This window comes from Lipophrys pholis (genome assembly GCF_963383615.2).
Source record: "Lipophrys pholis genome assembly, chromosome: 8".
In the NCBI taxonomy this organism is placed as follows: domain Eukaryota; kingdom Metazoa; phylum Chordata; class Actinopteri; order Blenniiformes; family Blenniidae; genus Lipophrys; species Lipophrys pholis.
Window position 1 is genome coordinate 9,498,872 of NC_137630.1, and position 20,479 is coordinate 9,519,350.

The following is a 20,479-nucleotide window of genomic DNA, read 5'->3' on the forward strand; positions in this document are numbered from 1 at the left end:
CCAGACATATTCACCATCACTGAGATACAAAATCTACAGCTTTTAAACTCAAAGCAATGAGCCGTCTCCAAAGTCTGCTTTCAATTCAAGAAAGTATTGTTGTAAGTTTCTCTTTCAGATGTTTATTTATTCTTAGCCCAGCCTGGAATCACTTTTCTAGATCTACACTGAAGTAGTTTTTCCTTGGTCTTTTACAGACATCGAGAACAAAACAAGTCGTTTTCATCTTCGTTTTCTTCATCATCGTTGCAATCTCACTATCATGTAGCCTCAATTGTGTGTAATTTCATTGTCTTGCAGGCTATTTCTTATCCAAACCTCACCTATGCAGTCACACAGAAAATCTAGAGAACATATAGGGACTTAACAATAAAGAAGATCAAATTGTGTGATTCTTTCCCATGTGTGTCAATATATGTTATGTTGAAGGTACTGACTCTGCTCGTTGCCAAGAGGTTGCTCCAGCATGGCCAGGATGACGGAGTTGTCAAGGACAAAGTAGCGGAAGTTACTGGCTCCCGCGGCACTTAGTCTGGCATAGCGGATGAGGGTGTCTTCGTTTAGCAGGCTGCAGGTGGAGGCAGGCCCACTGGGAGAAGGGAAGGCCCCCAACACCTGCATGATACTGGGAAACACCACCGGATCGCAACATAAACATAAACATGAAGAAACCGGGCCAGTGTGCAAAAACCTATTTTATTTTATCGGAGTCATCAGAGTGGAGGTCCAGCTGGGGAAACGAGGATAGTGGTACAGACATCCTCAAAAATGATTTGTTTTTGTAGAAGCAGTCTTCATAGTGGAACTGATTCTTGCTACAGCTGAGAAGTCATCAAGCATTACTCATTCTTTCCTTGAATAAAAACCTCACCAGGACAAAGTGGCCTCGGCGGCGTCCTTCACCCTCATGGATGCCGGGTTGTGCTCCTTTTCTCCTTTATGTCGGACCTCATGCTCCTGTCTGGACTTACTGCCGGAGATTCCCAGCTCCACGATCTCCAACACCTCCACCAAACAATCCTGGTACAGAAAAACATCAAATAGTTTGTTTTTTTCTTCACCAAAACTAACAAATGGATCAAACAATGGAGAACTTTGTGTTTGTCTATAGTGGTGGATTCGATGCAGATCGACCTAAATTATAGTGAAATAATGCAGAAAACTTAACTTCTACATTTTCTTCTTGCTCTACATGTGTAATCAGCATCATTACTGTACCTTCTCATCCAACATGTCGGGGTGCTCTGTGAGCCACACACACAGGAACTGGAAGGCAGCGACGATCATGGAGTGCAGGTCTCTGGACTGGAGAGGGGCTGGACGGCTGCACTGGTACACAATGTAGCCACATATGGCGCTGACGGCACGTTTACGGTCTGCAGAGTCCACTCCCACCTTAACCTGATGAAGGCATTCGCATAAACGCAGGAAAAACATATTATTATTCTGCTATGGAGAACCATTTTAAATGCTTTATAAACACGTCTGACACAAATTTCAAGACCCTAGCGACTGGTACTGATATAAACTTTATCGGATGTCAGTCTAGCCATTCTTCTTTCTGACACCGAGTCACGTCAGGAGCCTGATTTGTACATTTGATAAGGGACTTATTTCAGTGATTGGACATTTTGAAACGTATACACATAATGTTATGTATTTCAGCAGTGATTTAGACAGTGGCAGCTCTATGGTACAGAGAAGAGGAACTAAAATATCGTAAACCTGCCATCTTAAAACATCTCGAGGTCAGCTGTTGTAAGTGTTTAATTGTTACTCAACGTCACAGTGAGTCTCTTGTGACTTCAATCCATTAATGTGACTCCGACGTGGCTTAACTTGGTTTCATGTGTGACAATAGTGTCAGGAAAAAATGGAAAAAAGGAATAAACAAAAAAATTATATACCAAGGACGGACACCTATTGATATACGAAGACGTACATTATACGCATGGCTGTCCATGACTAAAATGAATTTTGTAGATTTGAGGCCAAATGTAGATCAAAGTCTGTTTTCACGGCAAATAAGTAATATGGACCGAATAGATGATCTATTGTTTATGCTGGACACAAAGGTTTCAGTGCGCCGTTTAGCCTAGAATAACCCGTGTGTGTCTGTGTATCCGTGGAACTCTAATTAGATTTATATGCGAGTGACAGACTTTATGCATGTGTAATTAGATTTGGATGTGTATAATATGATTTCTGTGATGTGTTCGCTGTGTGTGTGCCTACAAGGAGCTATAAATATCTGTCTCCACCTTCACCTCAGGAGAGCTTCTGCCTGGCTGGATTTCCACATGTGGATTTTGATTCTCTTCTGCCATGAAAGAGTGTTGTCTGCAACGAGGGTTTTTATTGCCCACACTCTTGTCTTGCAGGCTCACCTTTGTAAAGGCTCATGGTAGAAATATAGTTGGAAGGTGAATGCTGAATTCAAGCTTTTCTATTGGGCTCATATATTCGAAAATCAGGCTCCGATTCTAACCTGACCACACGTCTCAGGTACGATCACAGACTTGTACAGCATCTGTGCTTGTTGCTTTACCTTGGCGAGGCCGGCCAGCAGCTCCAGAGCAGCCAGTGAGATGCTCATATCCTGCCTCCACTGGGAGTTGAGCCTCTGCGTGACCAGGTGGATGCTGCGCACCAGCAGGCCTGCCGCTGTATCTGGAAGAGCTAGACCATATGACACCCCGAAATACCAAACACCGCAAAGAATAGCAAAGCAAGAGTAAGGAAACCAAGCAACAAGGCAACATACAGAAAAACAGCTTCTAGATGAACAGTTAGTAGATATTTCTTGGTATAGGCAACATGCTTTAAAGAGTTTAATCAGCACAGCACACAATGCATAACATGGACAGATAATAGAAGAGATAGAAGCAAATAAAAGACTGAAAACCAGGGCTGAGCGATGTCAACTGAGAAAAATTATAGTTCAATCACTCCAAACTAAGTAACACGGAATCCCTATTTTAACAGTTTCAAGAGTAATTATCAGACTCAGTAACGCAGCCTTAAGGCTACTGCTGACATTATCGGCTACACTGTGTGACGTGGATTTCTTAAAACTTAAATACAACAATCACTTTGTTTACACACTGTCACTTTCTACTGAAACAAAGGAGATAAACTGCAGTGAAACAACGAATACACACGTTGTTGAATTTTCAGCAATATATAGTGGAAAAGCTCAGTATGGACTTGGATCGTTAAGATGGACTTCCTCCAACATTTTACTTTCTTGGGAATCTGCAAACTATTGTTTTTGTGCAGCTTGATTGTGACTGGAACTCATAAAATCACATAATTTAAACCACAAATAAACAATTTGTTGTTATTCATCTGAAACAACAGTTAAAAGACTTCTGTTTTTCAATCTGACGATACCATTCAAAGCTTCTACCTTAATGAAATGAGTTATTTCCAAATGTGGTCATCATTAAAAATTGGATCAAGTGGAAAATGAGGATGGTTGAGTGTCTGTACAATACAAGTTAAACATGCGATATGTGATATTTTGTCAAGTAATGAGATATAACTTGCAATTAATAAATACTTAAGTACATGAAATCTAATTTTAGTCAGATGCAACTGCTCTGTATTTGCATTCCTTTTTCTGATCACATGTGCCTCTGCAGTTGTTGATTTGTTGTTTTAGTGCTGTGCAGTCAGTATTTTTTTTTTACACTTATTGCGATGATAATCCATTTGTGATTAAAAATGCCTAACAATCCCACATCATGCAGCAGAGTGTGAAGTCTCTCTTTCAACACTCAACTCTTGTGTTTCCTGTGCTGCTCTGGTCCTCACAACAATGCCACAGTCCTGCACTCGTATCCCACAGGAACCAGGGAAGTTCCCCTCCCCCCAGTATCCTTAAAGTTACCTACAAGCAGCTCAGTGTATGGTGTAAACAAATTAGCCCTAGTAGCACTCAGTGCTACATCCCTCAGACTTCGCTCAGCCCTCAAGAGGAAAGAATCTGATTGCTGTTGCAATCAGACAAGACACTGCATATATTTCACTACCAAGCAATCCATTAACAGCAAACCAACACTCCTATCACCTACAAAGACATTTTACCCAGCGCTTCTTAACTCTGCACACCACTTTAACCACGTTAGCTATGAAAAACACAAAAGCTCATTGGGCATGTTGCATATTTGCATTAATCAGCGAGCACATTCTGCTTGTTATCCCCATTATGCATCATCTGGTCAAACATATGGTTATTGTGTTAATCCTAAAAGCACAATGTTGTTAGCCTGTATGTCATACCATAGTCTCGCAGCAGAGCCTGTACGGGGCGCTCAGAGTCTGGGCTGGTGGCCTCTGCGCTTCCTCCGCTGTTGAAGCTGATGCCGCTGTTGGTGCGACTGTGACTCCTCACGGTCATGTGACTCCCATCTATACTCCCCTGATAAAGCCAGAACGTGGCAATCTGGACGTCAGATTCAAACTGTTAACATGACAAAAATTGTTTCTGAGTAGTGATCAGAAGCTTACCGTTTCAGTCTGTGCACCTATGGACTCTAACAGCGCAGAGTCTTGAACAATATTCAGCATCGCGCCTGAAAAAAACAAAAAAAACCCCATCAAAACAAAATGTAAATTAGAAAGTTTCAAGGGACAAAATAGTTGGATAAAGACTTTGTCAGCATATACCGAGGATGAGCTGTGTGTTAGTGGGGTCAGTCTCGGTCTGCAGTGCTCCTATGAGGACGTTGACGAGACGGAGCCGCAGGGATAGAAAGGAGACGGGCTGGTCATGAGGCCACCCGTCCTCCTCATTAAACTTTCCCTCCAGCAGAACCTGGACGACACAAACACAGTGTGCTTAAGATGAAAACTACTAAACATCAGAATCAAAATATAATTTACTATCATTGTTTAAGGATGGGGAAAAAGTCTCACAGCTGAAGAATAACATAAAGAATGAGACTAAATGATGTCAGTGTAAATGTCTCTGAGAGCCGTTTATAGTAAGCTCCATAACCCAAAAAGTAATGGATCACATTATGAGGTGAAAGAAAATATACATACAACATATCTACCTCTGATTTGATGTTTCCAAAATGGTGCGGCAAAGGCAGCATGGCCAGCAGGATATTGATGGAGGCTCTCCTCAGGTCGGTAGGATTTACATACATTTTGAATTTTGACAGTTCCCTACAAATGTGCAAGAGATAAGCATGAGAGTGAATCTTGTATCAATGCATAACAGCCATCAAAATAAGACCCACAAAGGAAAGAAAAAGATTTTTATCATTGAACTGGTCTAACCTGTCTGGCACAATTGTCTCCAGAGCAGCTATGAAGTAGGGCACCACCACATTGATGCCCTTCAGGTCGGTGCAGAAGAGGGAGGAAGAGTTTAGAATGATAGAAGCCAGAACCGGTCTGCAGATGAAATCGGAGATTTGGAGACCCTGAATCAGGACCATGTAGAATCTGCAAAAGAAAAAGCAAAGCATATTTGAAATCCAACATAAAAGTTTTAGTCAGTGTAGGATAACAGCGAGACGATTATATTTCCAGTGATGATTTAAGTTATTAACTTACAACTAACTAATGTAGTTTATGTGCATTGAGGATACAGAGATCTTAAACAAGAATAATGCAATCAGTATATTCTTGTGAGCGCCTGAAGAAATAAAAAATAAAATAATTTTTTTTTTTATTATTATTATTAAAAAGGTTTAACGTGAGTTCAAAACTAATACCTATAGTGCAAAACCATGTGGGTAAGGCCCCGTTCATACAACAACGTTTCAAGTGACAATGCATCGTTTTTTTATTTTCGTTTCAGAAAAGTTTAGTGGGTGCTGCTGTTTGTTTTTGTAATGAAAGCACTCACACATGCATGCAGAGAACAAAATGTACTTAAACACTAATGACATTGGAACAGACATTCATACGGACAGATGATTAAGATGGATTTGTGTTCCAAATTACTCTCAACTATAAAACTACCAAGTCCCAGGAGAATATGGACTGGGAGTCATGACACTCTGGAGGCAAACATTGTTGTTATTGTCCTACTCACGCATGTGACCAGGAACTATTTACAACGACCTTGGTGTTCATGCGCAGTAGCAGCGTTTCAGAAAAGTTGCATTTTCTCCAATCACACAGAGATGGACCGATGTCAAACAGTTGCGTTTTCAGTGGCTCTGAGCACCGTTGTCATGTAAACCGACACCCAAAGCACTATGGAAGTTTACGGTTTTCACTTGAAAATGTTGCGGAAACGGGGTCTAAAAGGCACTATGGTTGAAGGCCAATAAACATATATGGATTATAAGAAGCACATATTTTATATTGCTCTATAATGTTAATGTATTTGAAAAGCTAGATGTTTGTGAAATACCTCAGGAAGTACATTACACAAACCATGCATCTTAACTATGTGCTGTATGATCTTAGCTTTAATAACATGAGCTCCACATGATCTTCACCTGGACAGGTATACAGGCAGAATGTCCTCTCCGGTTTTCTTGCTACAGAAGATGCGGCACAGAGTCCCGCATGCTTCGGCCCGCCCGGCCTCGTAGCTCTCCGGGAACTCGTTGGCGTCAAACATCGGGTTGGAAACCATGGAGTCGGTGGACATTTGGGAGCCCTTCCTCCTCAGCTCCAGGCCAACCTGGGTGGCTATCGCTGAAGAGAGCGGGCGCAGACAGAGAATCAAAGGACCCTGAATTGTAATGCTGTCCGCAGCAGTCATGCATGTATGAGAAACTAGCAGACATATACCTACGATATGCATACTATACCCACAAACTTAAAAAATAAAAAAAATTAAAATAACTGACCAAAAACAAATGAAAGCAACAAAAAGCAGACATTTAATCACAACAAGAGAGTAGAATAACTTCACTGACTGCAAACACACACTCGCATCCAATAAAAAAAAAGGAAAGCTTGACACAAAGAGTTTGCCAAACGACTTCCACTCGTTACTGGCACCAAGCATGACGGAGTGGAGTGTGCCGCTAATGCAACGTGTCAGTCATTCACAGCTAGCATTATCCCTGTGTCAGCTCCCTCCATGTTGCAATTACATGACTGTCACTCAAGATTCAGGACATTCACTTCATGCATTGAGGCACCAAATCAATACAAAACTCAAGTGAACTGACAACACAAGAAGAAATTAAAGAGTAACGAAACATTAATGCTCAATTGGAGGGAGCGGGGGCGGGGGAGAGTCTGAAACTAAAACGGAAGGATTAGCGTGACTCAAAGGAAACAAATAAAAGATTTAAAAATGGGGTGGCATTGTCACAAACTGGCAACGTTATGGTCGAGACAGGTGGTCAGTTGGTGAAACCCATTCCATCACCTTTGGAGAAACGCTGAATACGCTGGTGAAATTCTTTTTTTTTTTTTATATACATACATATATATGACAAGGAGAGGGAACAGAAAAAAACAAAAACAAACGATGGTGACAATGGCGATGGTCATGAAGAACTCAACTGAAAAGCAGGAAGATTTGTCAAGAGAACGCAAATCAAGTGAGGAAAAGAAAGCTGCCGTTCCTACTTACAAGATTTATAAGAAAGGAGAATTTGGATAAAAGAGGCTGCAAGATAACAGAAATAGTGGAGAGAGACAAAATCAAAGCAGATCCAATATTTCTGGGATCAATTCATATCAGGCATGAATTGTGTGTTTGTTCTCCTCAAGTACATGACTTTTTTTTTTTTTTTGACCCAGAACAACTCTTAACATTAATCAGACATGGTAGACACGTGCAGGACACTACACCAAAAAGAGAAAAATACACGGAGAGCCAATGATGAGCCAAATTCACATCCTTTGGAAAAGTAAGTACAGTATGTGCTGTCAGTGACTTCTCTTGTGACGGTTTTACCAATAAAATGATTGAATGAGACTCTTGGCACATGGTTGTAGCCTATATGCAGTTTTAGCCCGGTCTGAACAGTTGGTGGATGCAGAATGGATTAGAATCGGATGAAAATCTCATTCAAGGCCACCTCTAACCAAGCCCTCCGCGAACAGAAAGATACATTCCAAGTTTCAGAGAGAATGGTGAAAAAAGGAAAACACATATCCCCACGACAAACGGTGACAAAATAACACAGAAAAAATCACAGAAACTCCACCAAAAAAAAAACACATACTCAGGAACAGCGACAGAACACCCACCTGCCCATGCACTAACGCTCATTTAGCGGCCGCTGCGCTTCTTACCGGTCATGCTGGGGTCTCGGCTGAGGCCGCTGTGGAGCTTACAGTGCACCAGGGCGGCGTCGAACAGCCACTGGCCGAACAGGTTGAGGATGCTGTTGACCTTGGGCCGTGCCGGGGCCGGGAGCGGCCGCGATTCCCAGCTGCTCTGGTTGGGGCTGGAGAGAAGGGTCGGAGAGGACGACGTCTGCTGCTGCTGCTGCTGCTGCTGTTGCTGCTGCTGCTGCTGCTGGGAAGCTTTGGTTGGTTGGCTGCCGCTGCCCTGCAGGGTGAGGGGGGAACAGGAAGAGATCTGATAAACCTCTACTCCTTCAATGAAGCAAAGGTCTGACGGCCTATTGAGACTGTTGGTGTGTGTGTGGGGGGGGGTTTCCCCAACTGTGTTTCGACTGCTCCCTTCAGATCAATTGTTATCTGCCTCATCTACTGTTAGACCGGCTCCAAACTGCGATTTTAACAATCTTATAAGTTAACCTATATGCAAACTACACTGTACCACATGAATCTGATAACTTTGGGGGCACGACATGGAGTGCCGTGTGTTGATTGCAAGTTGATAAGCAGTTGACGTAAATGCCCAAGAATAAAACAACATAAGCATGCGCCATCCATCCGCGAAAAAAGAAACTCGCGAAACATGAACGGAGCCCTCGCGGCATTTATGTTTAGAAAAATCCCAAAAAAGGCTTCCACTGCCACGACTCTACTGGGCTGCCTGTCGTCTTTGTATACGTCCCACATTCTTCTTTTGACGTGTTTTGACATTGTAGCTGCAAATCCTAACTTAGTGAATCTTTTCATGCTGCATTTCTATTGGTTAGTCACTTGACGTAGGTTGCAGCAGCAGTGACCGTCACTCCAAATTTCTGACACTGTCTGAATTTTATCGCAGGTTGTCTTTGGTCACAACACCATGAAAACAGCCGTCCTTGAACCGGCCTCACAGTGCGACGTAGGATGTCGATAGACTTAGAGCCAAGATCAAAGACATTGCCACCATTGTTATCTTTCGTCTGGGATGGCCAAAAATCGCACGTGTGTAGCGGCCTTTACACCAATCATCTACTTCACTACATACATGAATCTTCTTTAAGGATTTTCTCTTCTCCTGTCCGGCAGCACCATCTCAGACATCTTTCCTCCAATACATCCACCAACTCAACCTGGCCTCTCTAGCTTTCTCCCTCTGATCCGTTCATTTTTCTCTCCATTCGGGTGACTTCCAATGATAACCTCCGGCTCTGCGTCCTGTCTTTCAGACGTCACCTCTGTGAACATACTAATCACTGCAAACATAATGTTATACCATCAAATAAAAAATTCTGTACTTTGTACTATTTTTTTTTTTTTATCTGTTTTTGTTTTACATTTCAATTTCAATCTCCTCTTTACACTTAACATTTCTTCCTCTAACTTCAATGTTATGACTCTAAAATCTTCTGCTGCCTCTCGAGTCTTTATTCTCAAACATCGGTGTTTAGTTTTGATCAACCTAAACTAGATTGCATCTCTAAATTGTTCCTGTATTTTCAGGCTCCCCGTGTTCCTAAGCAGCTGCTGCACATGTCAGAGGATGCAGTACTCACTGGTTCGTGTACTTTACAGTGTTTGTGGGACTTACGGTGGAGCTCTTGCTTGCCGTTTTGGTGACCACCGCGTGCCGCTGCTTGCGGCTGTGAGGGGGCGTGGTGTTGGTGATGGACGGGGGCGGAGACATGCTCATTCTGTTGACCGGGGTGGGTGGGGCACTGTCTGCCCTGGGGCGCGATATACCTGCAGACAGGAGGTTGACATGAGCTGCACGCCACAGGGCAAATCCTCTAAAATAAGAAGCTGTGAGTGACGTTCTGATTAGCCTCGGAAAATGTGAGAACAATTTTAACCACCACTTTTTCGACAGACAAAACTGACTTTGGGTAAATACAATCAACAGAAGCCTTTTCCCTAATGTTAAAGCACAGAAACAAATTGACGTCAGAGTAGATCAACGGCGACAAGTCATTTGTAGACATGCAAAGACGCCGGTTAGACACAAATCACCATTGATCGATGTGAATACATCTTGATTGACTTTTCCAGTGTTCATGATTGTGGAGTTTAGTGGGAATATCTGGGAAATAGTGCAACACAAACCCCAGATGTTAATATCATTAAAACCCTCCCCTCGATAAAACAAATCCACCAATCTGTCATATGCCCATCATCAGGACGTATCAGCTGACGTGTGTACCATGAGAGAGCAGCACTGGAGAGAAAGAGAACACCCTCTCTCGCACGTCTCTCTTTTCAACAGAGACACCTACAGCGCAAAAAGAAAAATACACACCGACATGATTCTACTCAGGCATTTTGACCGTCAATTTCTGAATTACAATGGAAACGGAGGGACGACTGCTGGAAACACAAAATCTTGGATTACTTTCGCACATTTCAGCATAGAATTTATTTTCCAAACGTGGGAGAAAGTCCCTCAGACATGCCTGTGTTCACTCAACTCCTCCGTCTCTTCATGAAGTAACTCTGCTCTTACATTTAGTTTGCACGTTATTAAAACACTGCAGCACAAGTATCAGGATACCCGAGAAGCACCACAAACAACAACGCATGTACCAAGAAGAAATGACCAAATGCTTTGTTGTAAAATGGTCGGTTTTTTTTTTTTTTTTTTTTAGTGGGTTTCACTTCTTTGCTTGAGCCATCAATGAATGCTGTCATACATACCGATAAAGGCTGTCCATGTATACTTTTTTAACATGCATAGTAATGGATGGAGCAAAGAGATTTAGTTTTAACTTTGCATCCTCATACCCAGGAAGGCGTCGACGAGGCAGCTGACGCCCCTCATGGCCCTGAAGAAGATCTGGGGCAGCTGTTTCAAACACGGATGCAGGACCACTTCGTGGGGGATGCCACTTGAGTTGAGAAACTGCTCCTGGAACTTTGGGGTGGTGCTCACTATCGCGGGGTTGCTCAGGTCCACGGGGTTACTGAGGACGAGCGGGTACAAAATATTATATGTGCTGAAGAGCAGAGAGGGGAATTAACAAAAAGATTAAACAAACACGCTGACAGAAAAAACAGAATCAAACCAAATGAGGGACAACTCTGAAACATTTATATGGACATGATTTTCTCAAGGAGAAATAATGAATCAAACAAAATGAGTTGAGCGTCATGCGGTAATACCGATTTTCTTTTTAAAAGTACAGCTTTAGGATTAAAATTCATTTCGATGCATTCGAACACTTTAGCTGGAAGAGCTCAGCCATTAACCAGGAAGTGAGTCTGATGTTTAGTAATAGAAGGACAAGTAAAAGATGACCATCTAACCTATCTACAAACTCAACAGCTTATGGACAGACAGACAGACAGACAGACAGACAGACAGACAGACAGACAGACAGACAGACAGACAGACAGACAGACAGACAGACAGACAGACAGACAGACAGACAGACAGACAGACAGACAGACAGACAGACAGACAGACAGACAGACAGACAGACAGACAGACAGACAGACAGACAGACAGACAGACAGACAGACATTTGGTGTGGAAGTGAGCAGATTTGGGTACTTACACACACATCATTACACACATTTTACTAAAAAAAAACAACCAAACTGTTAAACTGAGATGTTGTACCTCTGATTTATAACTTGTAGCCAACAGGAATTATGTTTTGTTTAATGAGTGAACAGAAATCCGTCTACATGAGATTTTATCTTAAAAAAACTGGATTTCATATGGGAACTTCCTGTCTGGCTCCATCGACTCCACACAACCTCACAGCATTTCTGTCCAAAAAAACCACTTTGGAAATCAATAAAGTAAGATTTCTCCCTTCTGTCTGTTTTGGAAAATGTCCCAAAAGAGAAAAGTTTATGTCGGTTGGTACAGGTACAAATCTTCAGTTATTGTTCCAAATAGCCACATGCGCTCCCTCCACTTAAAAAAACAAAACATATGCACTTAAGTCAGAGCAATTTTCACCTGAGCATGTGCAGAAAGCGGTACCACGTCTGTGCCACACAGTCGTTGTCCATCTCTACAGGAATTAGATTTGCATCTTCGTCAGGAACTTTGAAGGGAGGGAAGGACGGCCCGTGGGTGAACCGCAAAAGTCTGAAAACGTGAAGGATGTAGAAATTATTTTTTAAAAAGCGGTTGTCATCACCACACCCACAACACTGTCTTGCTTTCTTCTCCACTCTGTGACCCCAGGAGCCAAAGTCTGATCCCTCAAATTGAGTGATTACTTCTATTAAATGGGTTTAAGCTTTACAATTCAATGACTTCAACTTAAGGGATTCAAACCTGGAGGTCAGAGCGCAGGCCACTCTGCTCCACTGCTCTACAACGGGAGGGTGATGTCTCCAGTTGGCCAGCATCTCCCGGGCCGTCTTCCAGTATGGTGGCGTGGGGAAACAGCGGGCGCAAGCCAGCAGCCACACCTCGAACAGCACCGCCATCAACTTCTCAGCCAGCTTCTCTGCAACTCCCACTGGCGGAGGGGAAAAATAAACGTAGCAGTCACAATTAATCAGAACTAACTGGAGAGAGCAAAATAAATGGGGCGGGGCTTACCTCCCACTGTAGGCGGTGCGAGTAATGTGTCATTGATGCGAAGCAGGAAGAGAAGAAGCACCTCCCAGGTTTCTCTCACCATGGAGACGGACTCTCTTGCCAGCTTCTGGACTGCAGTCAGAACCTGCTGGCAGAGCCTGATGTGGTTCAGGCTGTGCTGCTCAGGCCTGCAGGGGGAAGAGAGAAGAGGATCAGGAAATACAGTGTGGACACAAACAGCAGGCGGACTGACACGAGAACAATAAACTACGGCACAAAAGAGAAGCGGTGGAAACAACTTCTGTCACATACCTTGGCACAAAGACATTGGAGAGGTGTTTGAGAATCGTCTGGACGTACATATTGGGCTCCTTGACCACAGGCTGAGGCATGGAGTCTCTGGGAGACACCAGTGCCATCATCCAGTCTGTGTACACATCCACACACAGCTTCACGGTGTCGCCTTCCAGCGGGAGGGTCAGGCCAAAACACAGCACCTCCATGGTCCACTTCACCTGCGGTTCAAAGCATTGACCTTCATTTCAGCTCAAGCTACAATAAGTTAAGGGTGCGTTTGTGCACCAGATGGCAATAGATTTTCAAGAGCGCAGTCCTATGAGATTTGCAGATTCCTAAGCAGGCAAACATATGGACCACGCAGACGTTATCCATCATCTGTCACTTCGAGCAACTTGTCAATTCTTTGGTTGCCTCATTGATTAGCCTTACTTACTGTCAAACCCATATCTATGATCTGTGTAAGTTCGTAAGGGACTGAGGACAGACGAGATGCCACTTCATAAGAATGAACATGTTTTTCTTTTATTAGCTTCGGAAAATATGACATACTGTCCCTTTAAAGCCAACATGAAATTCTCCTATGTTGATGAGATTACTGTATATTTTTAAACCTATAAGGGCAAATAAGGTCAATTGACTATTTTAAGTTGTTCCTTTTCTTTTCATAAAGCAGCGTTTAATGTCTGAAGACAAGAAGGTCTTTACTGATCCTGTGTTCAATAGAAAGGAGATAAAGTTTTGTGTTGTGCTACACTGAGTCATCCAGGAGCTGGTGGAGAGAAGCACTCTTGATTAACACTAGCCTTTTCTAATGAGTTTGAAATATGAAAAGACTTTGGAGAGAATATAACTTTGAGTATGTGATATTGTAAAAAACAAACAAAAAAAAACTGGACAAACCAAAAATCTATCGAATGGCACTGCCTTGAGAACAGATAGAATTCTGGACTGCTGAGTTGAAGCAGAAGGTGGGAAGGTTGAGGGACGACTTTCACAAAACCAGAACCTGAGTCTAGAAAATGAAAAATAAGCGAGCATGTGTACAAAACAAACAAAATCAAAAACACACTAGAAAAACTGCTTTATAAGTTCTCTGATGGAATTGATGCACAATCGCTCATTCAACTCAAGCATTTTAATTTTAATCTGCACACTGAGGACGAACGGACATCATTTACCCGAGACGCTGAAATCTTGCACACTCTGAGAAGATGTCGGTGAAAGCTTTAAGAAGTTTGCAACACTTAAAATCCACGACTGTTGTTGTAGATTTGAGATTAAAGGTTTCAAAGAGCTCTTAATAGACACAATATTTGGTCACTTGACTATAAATTGTGCTAAATTTGGACTTTTTTTTTTAGGACAGTCTTCTGATATGTTTTAACAAAATGTTCTTTTAGTCAACTGGAAAATGAGTTGCCAGGTACACACTGAACAAATACTGGCTTATCAAAGCCAAACAATGAATGAAATCAGATTAAACAGTGTTCATCTATCAAAGACGGCCGTTAAGAAAGGATTTTTTTTTCTTCTGTTCATGATCCTCTTTTTTCTTTCACATGATATCCTAAAGTTATCCCACATGAAAGCCTGCGCCTCCTTTGAAGGGTTTCTGTTTTGTCTTTTTCCCAGACACCGTTTCATGCGATGCTTGTGGAAAAAGCCAGAAGGAATCCCAGATTTATCCTCAGCACAAATTTCAAAGTAAGAGCAGCCCTTCAGATGAACCTGAGAAATATTGCAGAAAAACACGCCGTCACATCATTAATTGAAGCTGCTGTTAACTTGCTGACGACGTTACATGTTCACAAACGTTCCTACACATTATCGGAACGTAAGCATGGTTTTATTTGACAGCAGGAGTCTATAGGTGTACAATCACCGAGATCAGATCTGAAGCCGATTTGTTATCGCAAACAAATCAAAAATGACTCGCATGAGGTTTTGGCTGCATCTTACTGAAGGGATCAGGGTTTCCTTATTCAAAAACGCATTATTACAGAACTTCAGAGGGTTTAAAAGAAACATTAAATATTTCAGTGTAACTCCGAGCCTGTAGGTCTTAAACTGAGGTGTGGTCAGGTGGATTGAACACAGAGCGATTAAACTATCAACCAACCTAAAACAATGATGATGGATGACTATCGCCAACACAAACGGACGGCTCTCAAAGCAAATAATCGCTCCTGATTACACAACTGGACGACAGGAGCTGAATTGTTTGAGCAATGCAAGACAAGTGGCATCAGAAAACAGCAGGATCTCTGTGCTGAGGTGTAACCGCATTAACTTTGCGATTCATGTGTAAACCATCCATTACAAAAGCACAGGAACTTGCGGAAGCTGGTATGATGTACCTTTCTGAACCGACATAGGCTGTTTTCTGGTCTGAGCAACGGTGCTTTCACTTCGAGCCCCTGGGGATCTTTTTTCTCTGCAGATAATCCACCTTTGCTATCGCTGAGCAAGATGTCATTATGGTAGCAATGCACCGACGTGCAGGGGAAAAGATAAGAGTACAACCCCTTACAACACCTCATGTACCATTTTTTACACAACAATAAACAAGTAAAAGTGGACTTAGACACATTAAACACTCTTTCGACTCAGCATTGTGAGCTTAGCAACTTACTCGCAATATTTTGGCCCCGTTTACGAGACAACGTTACAGGTTAAAGTGTATAATTTTTGCATTTTCGTTTTAAAAAAGTTTTGCGTTGACACATTTTGAAAAAGTCCATTTGTATTAAAAAGAGCAGAAACGCTGTAAACGATGTGTCAAGTTGGGCGACTAGGGTGCCGTTGTCCGTTTTTGTAATGAAACCACACAAGATGCAGAGAAATATACGCTATTATAAAGAAACATTAAAAATGGTGAGTGAACATTTGTATGGACAGACGACCAAGTTGGATTACTATCACGAGTGACTGTCAACTATAAAACTACAAACAGTAGAAGCTTCTCTGCCATCTACACAGAGACAAAGATTGAGCATTTTCGAAAAGTTGCATAACCCCCCCTCCTCCGTTGACATGACGACGGAGTTGGAGCATTTTCAAAAAGCTCCACGATGGGTGCCATTTTCAAAAAGTTGCCTCTTTTAGTGGCTCCGTCCACCGTTGTCATGTACATTATCCCCAAAATGCAACAAAAGTTTTGCGTTTTCACTTTCAAACCCCTGTTTTTCTTCAAAAGAGTGTGTAGAAACAAATCAAGTGACATTTTCTAATATTATTGGAGACTTTGAGAGACTCAAAGAGATTTCCACAACATTACCCCAATATAATTATAAGCAGATGGCTTGTTATAAAAATTATGTGCTGGAATCATTCAACAACTCCAGACAAATTTTAAAAAAGCCAAGAGTGCTTTTCTCTCACTGAGGAGTTGGCAACAGCTCCAGAACTTGCAGTGTTTGTGTTTTTGATGCAGGTCGAGTGCAATGTTAGAAGAAGCCATCAATCAATCAATCAATCAATCAATCAATCAAGCCTTTGTACGCTACAATAACTGCAAACAAAGATGTTCCCCGAGTAAAAGACATGTACGCTCTACAGTGTTTTACTTTAAGGAATTATACTAAACCAGGAGAAAATAACAACTATTGAGCATGTTTATAGTTAAAATCAGAATCTCTAAACACAGCAGTGGTGGTAGGATGCCTGAACTGTGATGATAGGAACATGGATACAAATACACAAGATTCATGAAGATGAGGAATGAACACATTATAGTGAGATGACAGAGGAAATCCTGTTTCACAGACCTTGCAAACACTAATTAAATAAGAACCCAGCAGGACAGCAACACAATGAACAAATCTAATTGAACCCAGGCTTCTGTCATGAAGACATTTAATGGTCAAGATGAAATCACATTTATGGAAAACTTATGGATGTATGTTCCATTAATTCTGACATTTATATTCTAAAGGGGTTGAAACAAGGATATTTCTTATATCTGCATCATCCGACAATAAAGGCTCATTATCAGTCATAATGATCACAAATAGATGAAGTGAACAACTATCTGTTTATCTATTAGGTGCATGTGAATATTTAGTGTTACAAGCAGGCAAAGAAATGACTATGAAGGTTTGAGTGAGTTTGACAGCAAATAAATGATGACGAAGGGGTAAAAATGTATCATAAACTGCAGTGTGTGGGGGATGAAGGATGACCTGTGTGGTGAGATCTGACAGAAGTTAAAACTGTTTCTGATCGATCAGAATTCAGACGACACAGAAGTTTGAATATAATTGGAACATATGCACAATATTAAACAAGTGATTATAATGTTCGAATTCTTTGGTTGCATATAAGCCATTGTATTCTTTGGCTGACTAACTTTGTTCTTTAGTTTGACGTCCCTATTTTGGAATGTAGCTTATAGTATGTCAGTACTGTCGGGATGATGCAGTGTGAATACAACAAATGTGGACTCAGAGTGCAAACGACATCAGTTACCACACAAGCAAGCAAGGTTTTGTTTAATGATTGGGAATAATAAAAGCAAACCCTTCCTCACCTCTTTGTCCGTTTTCAGGATGTTCTCTGTAGCCACGGGACTCACGGCCGTTCCCAGAGGCTTGACCACGGAATTTGCCACATCCGTCCCCACGCTGGTGGGGTAGGTGTGCAGGACACTGAGGTGGCCCTGGTCACTCTGCACCACCAGCTGCAGCGAGCGCCACTCGGAGTACATGCTGCTGATGTCTAGTGCACTCTACACACACCTCCTGCCTCCACCTACACACACACACACAGACAGACGCACACAGAAACACAGGTAAGCTTATTATAAGTTGCTTGAGACAGACGTGTTAAATGTTGGTCTTGGGAAGTCTTGCATAATATTTCTCTGCTCCAGCACACCTTGAAATCTAGTAAATGAGTCTGAGAAAAAGCTCTTCAGCAAGCCTAATCATGAGCCAGTCATTACAACCGGTTTTGTTGGAGCTGGGATACATTGTAAGGAAAGTACACAGGACTGTGGATCTTTTAAAATGATATGTTAAGTCACACATGTTATTCCTAAAAGCTGTAACAATAACTCTATAACATCTATCACTGTGTTATTCTAACAAAAGACAGCTTTTCTCCAGAACAGTGTCATTTTGATCTCGTGATGTCCATACAAATGATTAAACTTTAACTTGTTGGACTGGTTTGCTTTTTATGACAACGATCTGATGAATGTGGGTAGAAGAAGGCGAGGGCAGATTGAGCCACAAAACATTAAACCTGACAAAAGATTAACTAGGCTAAAAAATGACAATAAACACCCTGTAAAGATGTGGCTGTCGCCTCGATTGCTGCGCACCTTGACAGTAAACGGGACCACCAAACAGCCAAGGGTTCAAAGGAGCTGCTAACATCACGCCAGCTGCTCCCACGTTAAGTTTGCAGACTTTATGTCTACACAGATACTGGCCTTACAGTTCGTGAAGACTTAAGCACACTCATTTGAATTAAAAGCCACCATTCACCTCCGAATCTGTAACGATCACCAAACCAGGAAACGGCTCTGGAAGAGGAGCAGCCCGCTAACGCTTAGCTAGCCCTGACATCAAAACATCTGCCTTATCTTTCGGATGACATTATCTGGGGCGAGCTGCTGCCTGGCTTCCGCGATGCGAAGCGGTAATCCCGAGGACGACAGGACGCCACGGTTAATAAATAAAATTAATCACCGGTTTCGTGCGCTAACTTTTCAGTTCTCCCAAACTACGCTGCTAGCTAGCGGGGCTAATGTTTGCAGCGCTAGCCCGCTCGTTGACATTAGCTCGCGGAGCTGGCTGTCATTTGCACTCACTAACCCGCTGACTTCGCACTGACGCGAAAGCTGCTTTTTATTCACCTGAACCGGCTGGAAATGTTGTCATAACAGAGGTCTGGAATGCGGAGTTTCTGCTTCCGACGTATCCTGGTCTAAACCATAACAGCCTCCATCTTCGCAATGTCAAGGCTTGACGGGCTAACGGGAGGCTGGAGCCGCAGGTTAACGCCCCCGAGAGGCCGCCACTGGAAGTGCACTCAGAAGATGCATTCAGGCACTCAAGGAAATCATGTAAAAGTATTTTACAGCAACGAAGATGATGGAAGGATAATTCCAGGTGCTGATATTTACACCAAATACGAAGGGAAAAAGAAATCTATATCTTCATGTAAATTGCGCAAAGTTAATCAAAAGATCTGAGTATGTGGTACTCATATTTTGCAATAACTTACTTGCTCAGCTTGCTCATCTCCGTACTTTTTATTTGATTGTTTAACCGTCATAAATGCATCACAACATATCTACAGTATTTGAACATTTCTTTCATTATTATCAAAATGTATTTATTATCTCGAGTTTTTTTAATACAACGAGCAACTAGTTCGCATGTTTGAAGACATGGAAGACATTATTTTTTATTAGAATTATTTTTGATTACTTTGATTTGATTTCACTGTTATCTGCAGGAATATAGCCTAAAGTATAGTAACTTTGTGATTTCAATTCAAGTTTCTCTCTGTAATATCTGTCCAGGGGCTGCAGATTAAAAATGGCATTTTAGCTATTAAAAAAATGTATTTTGCAACACATTGAAATAGGTGCTGTTGGTGCACAACTTTTTAGGATTTGAATTAATAATTACTGCTTTCAACGTTCCATATTTCAACATCTTAAATTCAACAGATTTTACTCCCAGTTAGGACACAGGGGTACTTTCTATTGATGTTTGAATTTAGAAAATGAGTATATGAAAAAATATGCTTGCATATTTCATCACAATATCCATAAAATAAGTGTCAGTAAATAGATTCTTGCAAATAACACATCACATTGCAGGAGAGTAGTCCTGAGTGAGTAATAATAACCTTTACCTGAAATCCAGGAGAAAAACATATTATTCAGACAACTGATTAAGCTGTAAATAAGGAAAATGTGCAATTTTGGCAAGTTTTAAACACATCCCACTGATTTTGTTATCAATAAAAAGCAAAAGACTGTGTTATTTGGTTACTTTTGTGCCTTTTAAAAGTCTTGGGTAGAAATTGATACTTAAAATGTTCCCGTTGAAATGTTCCACTACCAAGTATAAAAAGAAATAAACTTAATTATTTCTCAGTTAGAAGTTTGTAAGATGTACCATTGATCTTAAAGTACAGTTTAGAAAAAGTTGCCTTCTGATCTAATAACATTTTTTCATTTCCCAACAAATTTTATAAGTCGATATAGAAAAGAGTATAATGTAACTTGATATTAACAGATGTGTGTGACATCTGTCGTGTTCAACGGTTAAAGAAGGGGTGTCAAACATAAGACCAAAACCGGCCCCACAAGAGGCTCCAATAAAGAACCAAGCAAATGATAAAAATTTCAAAGAAAATGTGGATTTTCTT

At 41.6% G+C, this 20,479-nt stretch overlaps 1 protein-coding gene across 3 annotated transcripts in view; it reads right to left on the bottom strand.

Annotated features, from left to right (window-relative positions):
* ralgapb (Ral GTPase activating protein non-catalytic subunit beta) overlaps positions 1-19,066 on the bottom strand; it is a 28,068-nt gene extending 9,002 nt beyond the window's left edge. For all 3 annotated transcript variants that reach the window (XM_080469087.1, XM_080469086.1, XM_080469085.1), the window contains exons 1-19: positions 18,951-19,066; positions 17,619-17,839; positions 13,103-13,305; positions 12,812-12,978; positions 12,542-12,728; positions 12,218-12,349; positions 11,032-11,210; positions 9,845-9,996; positions 8,227-8,485; positions 6,465-6,666; positions 5,290-5,457; positions 5,061-5,175; positions 4,672-4,819; positions 4,513-4,577; positions 4,285-4,423; positions 2,549-2,670; positions 1,219-1,401; positions 872-1,020; positions 438-625 (exon numbers count right to left, since the gene is read on the bottom strand). In XM_080469087.1, coding sequence (XP_080325213.1) covers positions 438-625; positions 872-1,020; positions 1,219-1,401; positions 2,549-2,670; positions 4,285-4,423; positions 4,513-4,577; positions 4,672-4,819; positions 5,061-5,175; positions 5,290-5,457; positions 6,465-6,666; positions 8,227-8,485; positions 9,845-9,996; positions 11,032-11,210; positions 12,218-12,349; positions 12,542-12,728; positions 12,812-12,978; positions 13,103-13,305; positions 17,619-17,795 — 2,935 coding nt within the window. In that variant the 5' untranslated portion in view covers positions 17,796-17,839; positions 18,951-19,066. The remainder of the gene's footprint in view (positions 1-437; positions 626-871; positions 1,021-1,218; positions 1,402-2,548; positions 2,671-4,284; positions 4,424-4,512; positions 4,578-4,671; positions 4,820-5,060; positions 5,176-5,289; positions 5,458-6,464; positions 6,667-8,226; positions 8,486-9,844; positions 9,997-11,031; positions 11,211-12,217; positions 12,350-12,541; positions 12,729-12,811; positions 12,979-13,102; positions 13,306-17,618; positions 17,840-18,950) is intronic.
* Between the last annotated feature and the right edge of the window lie 1,413 nt (positions 19,067-20,479).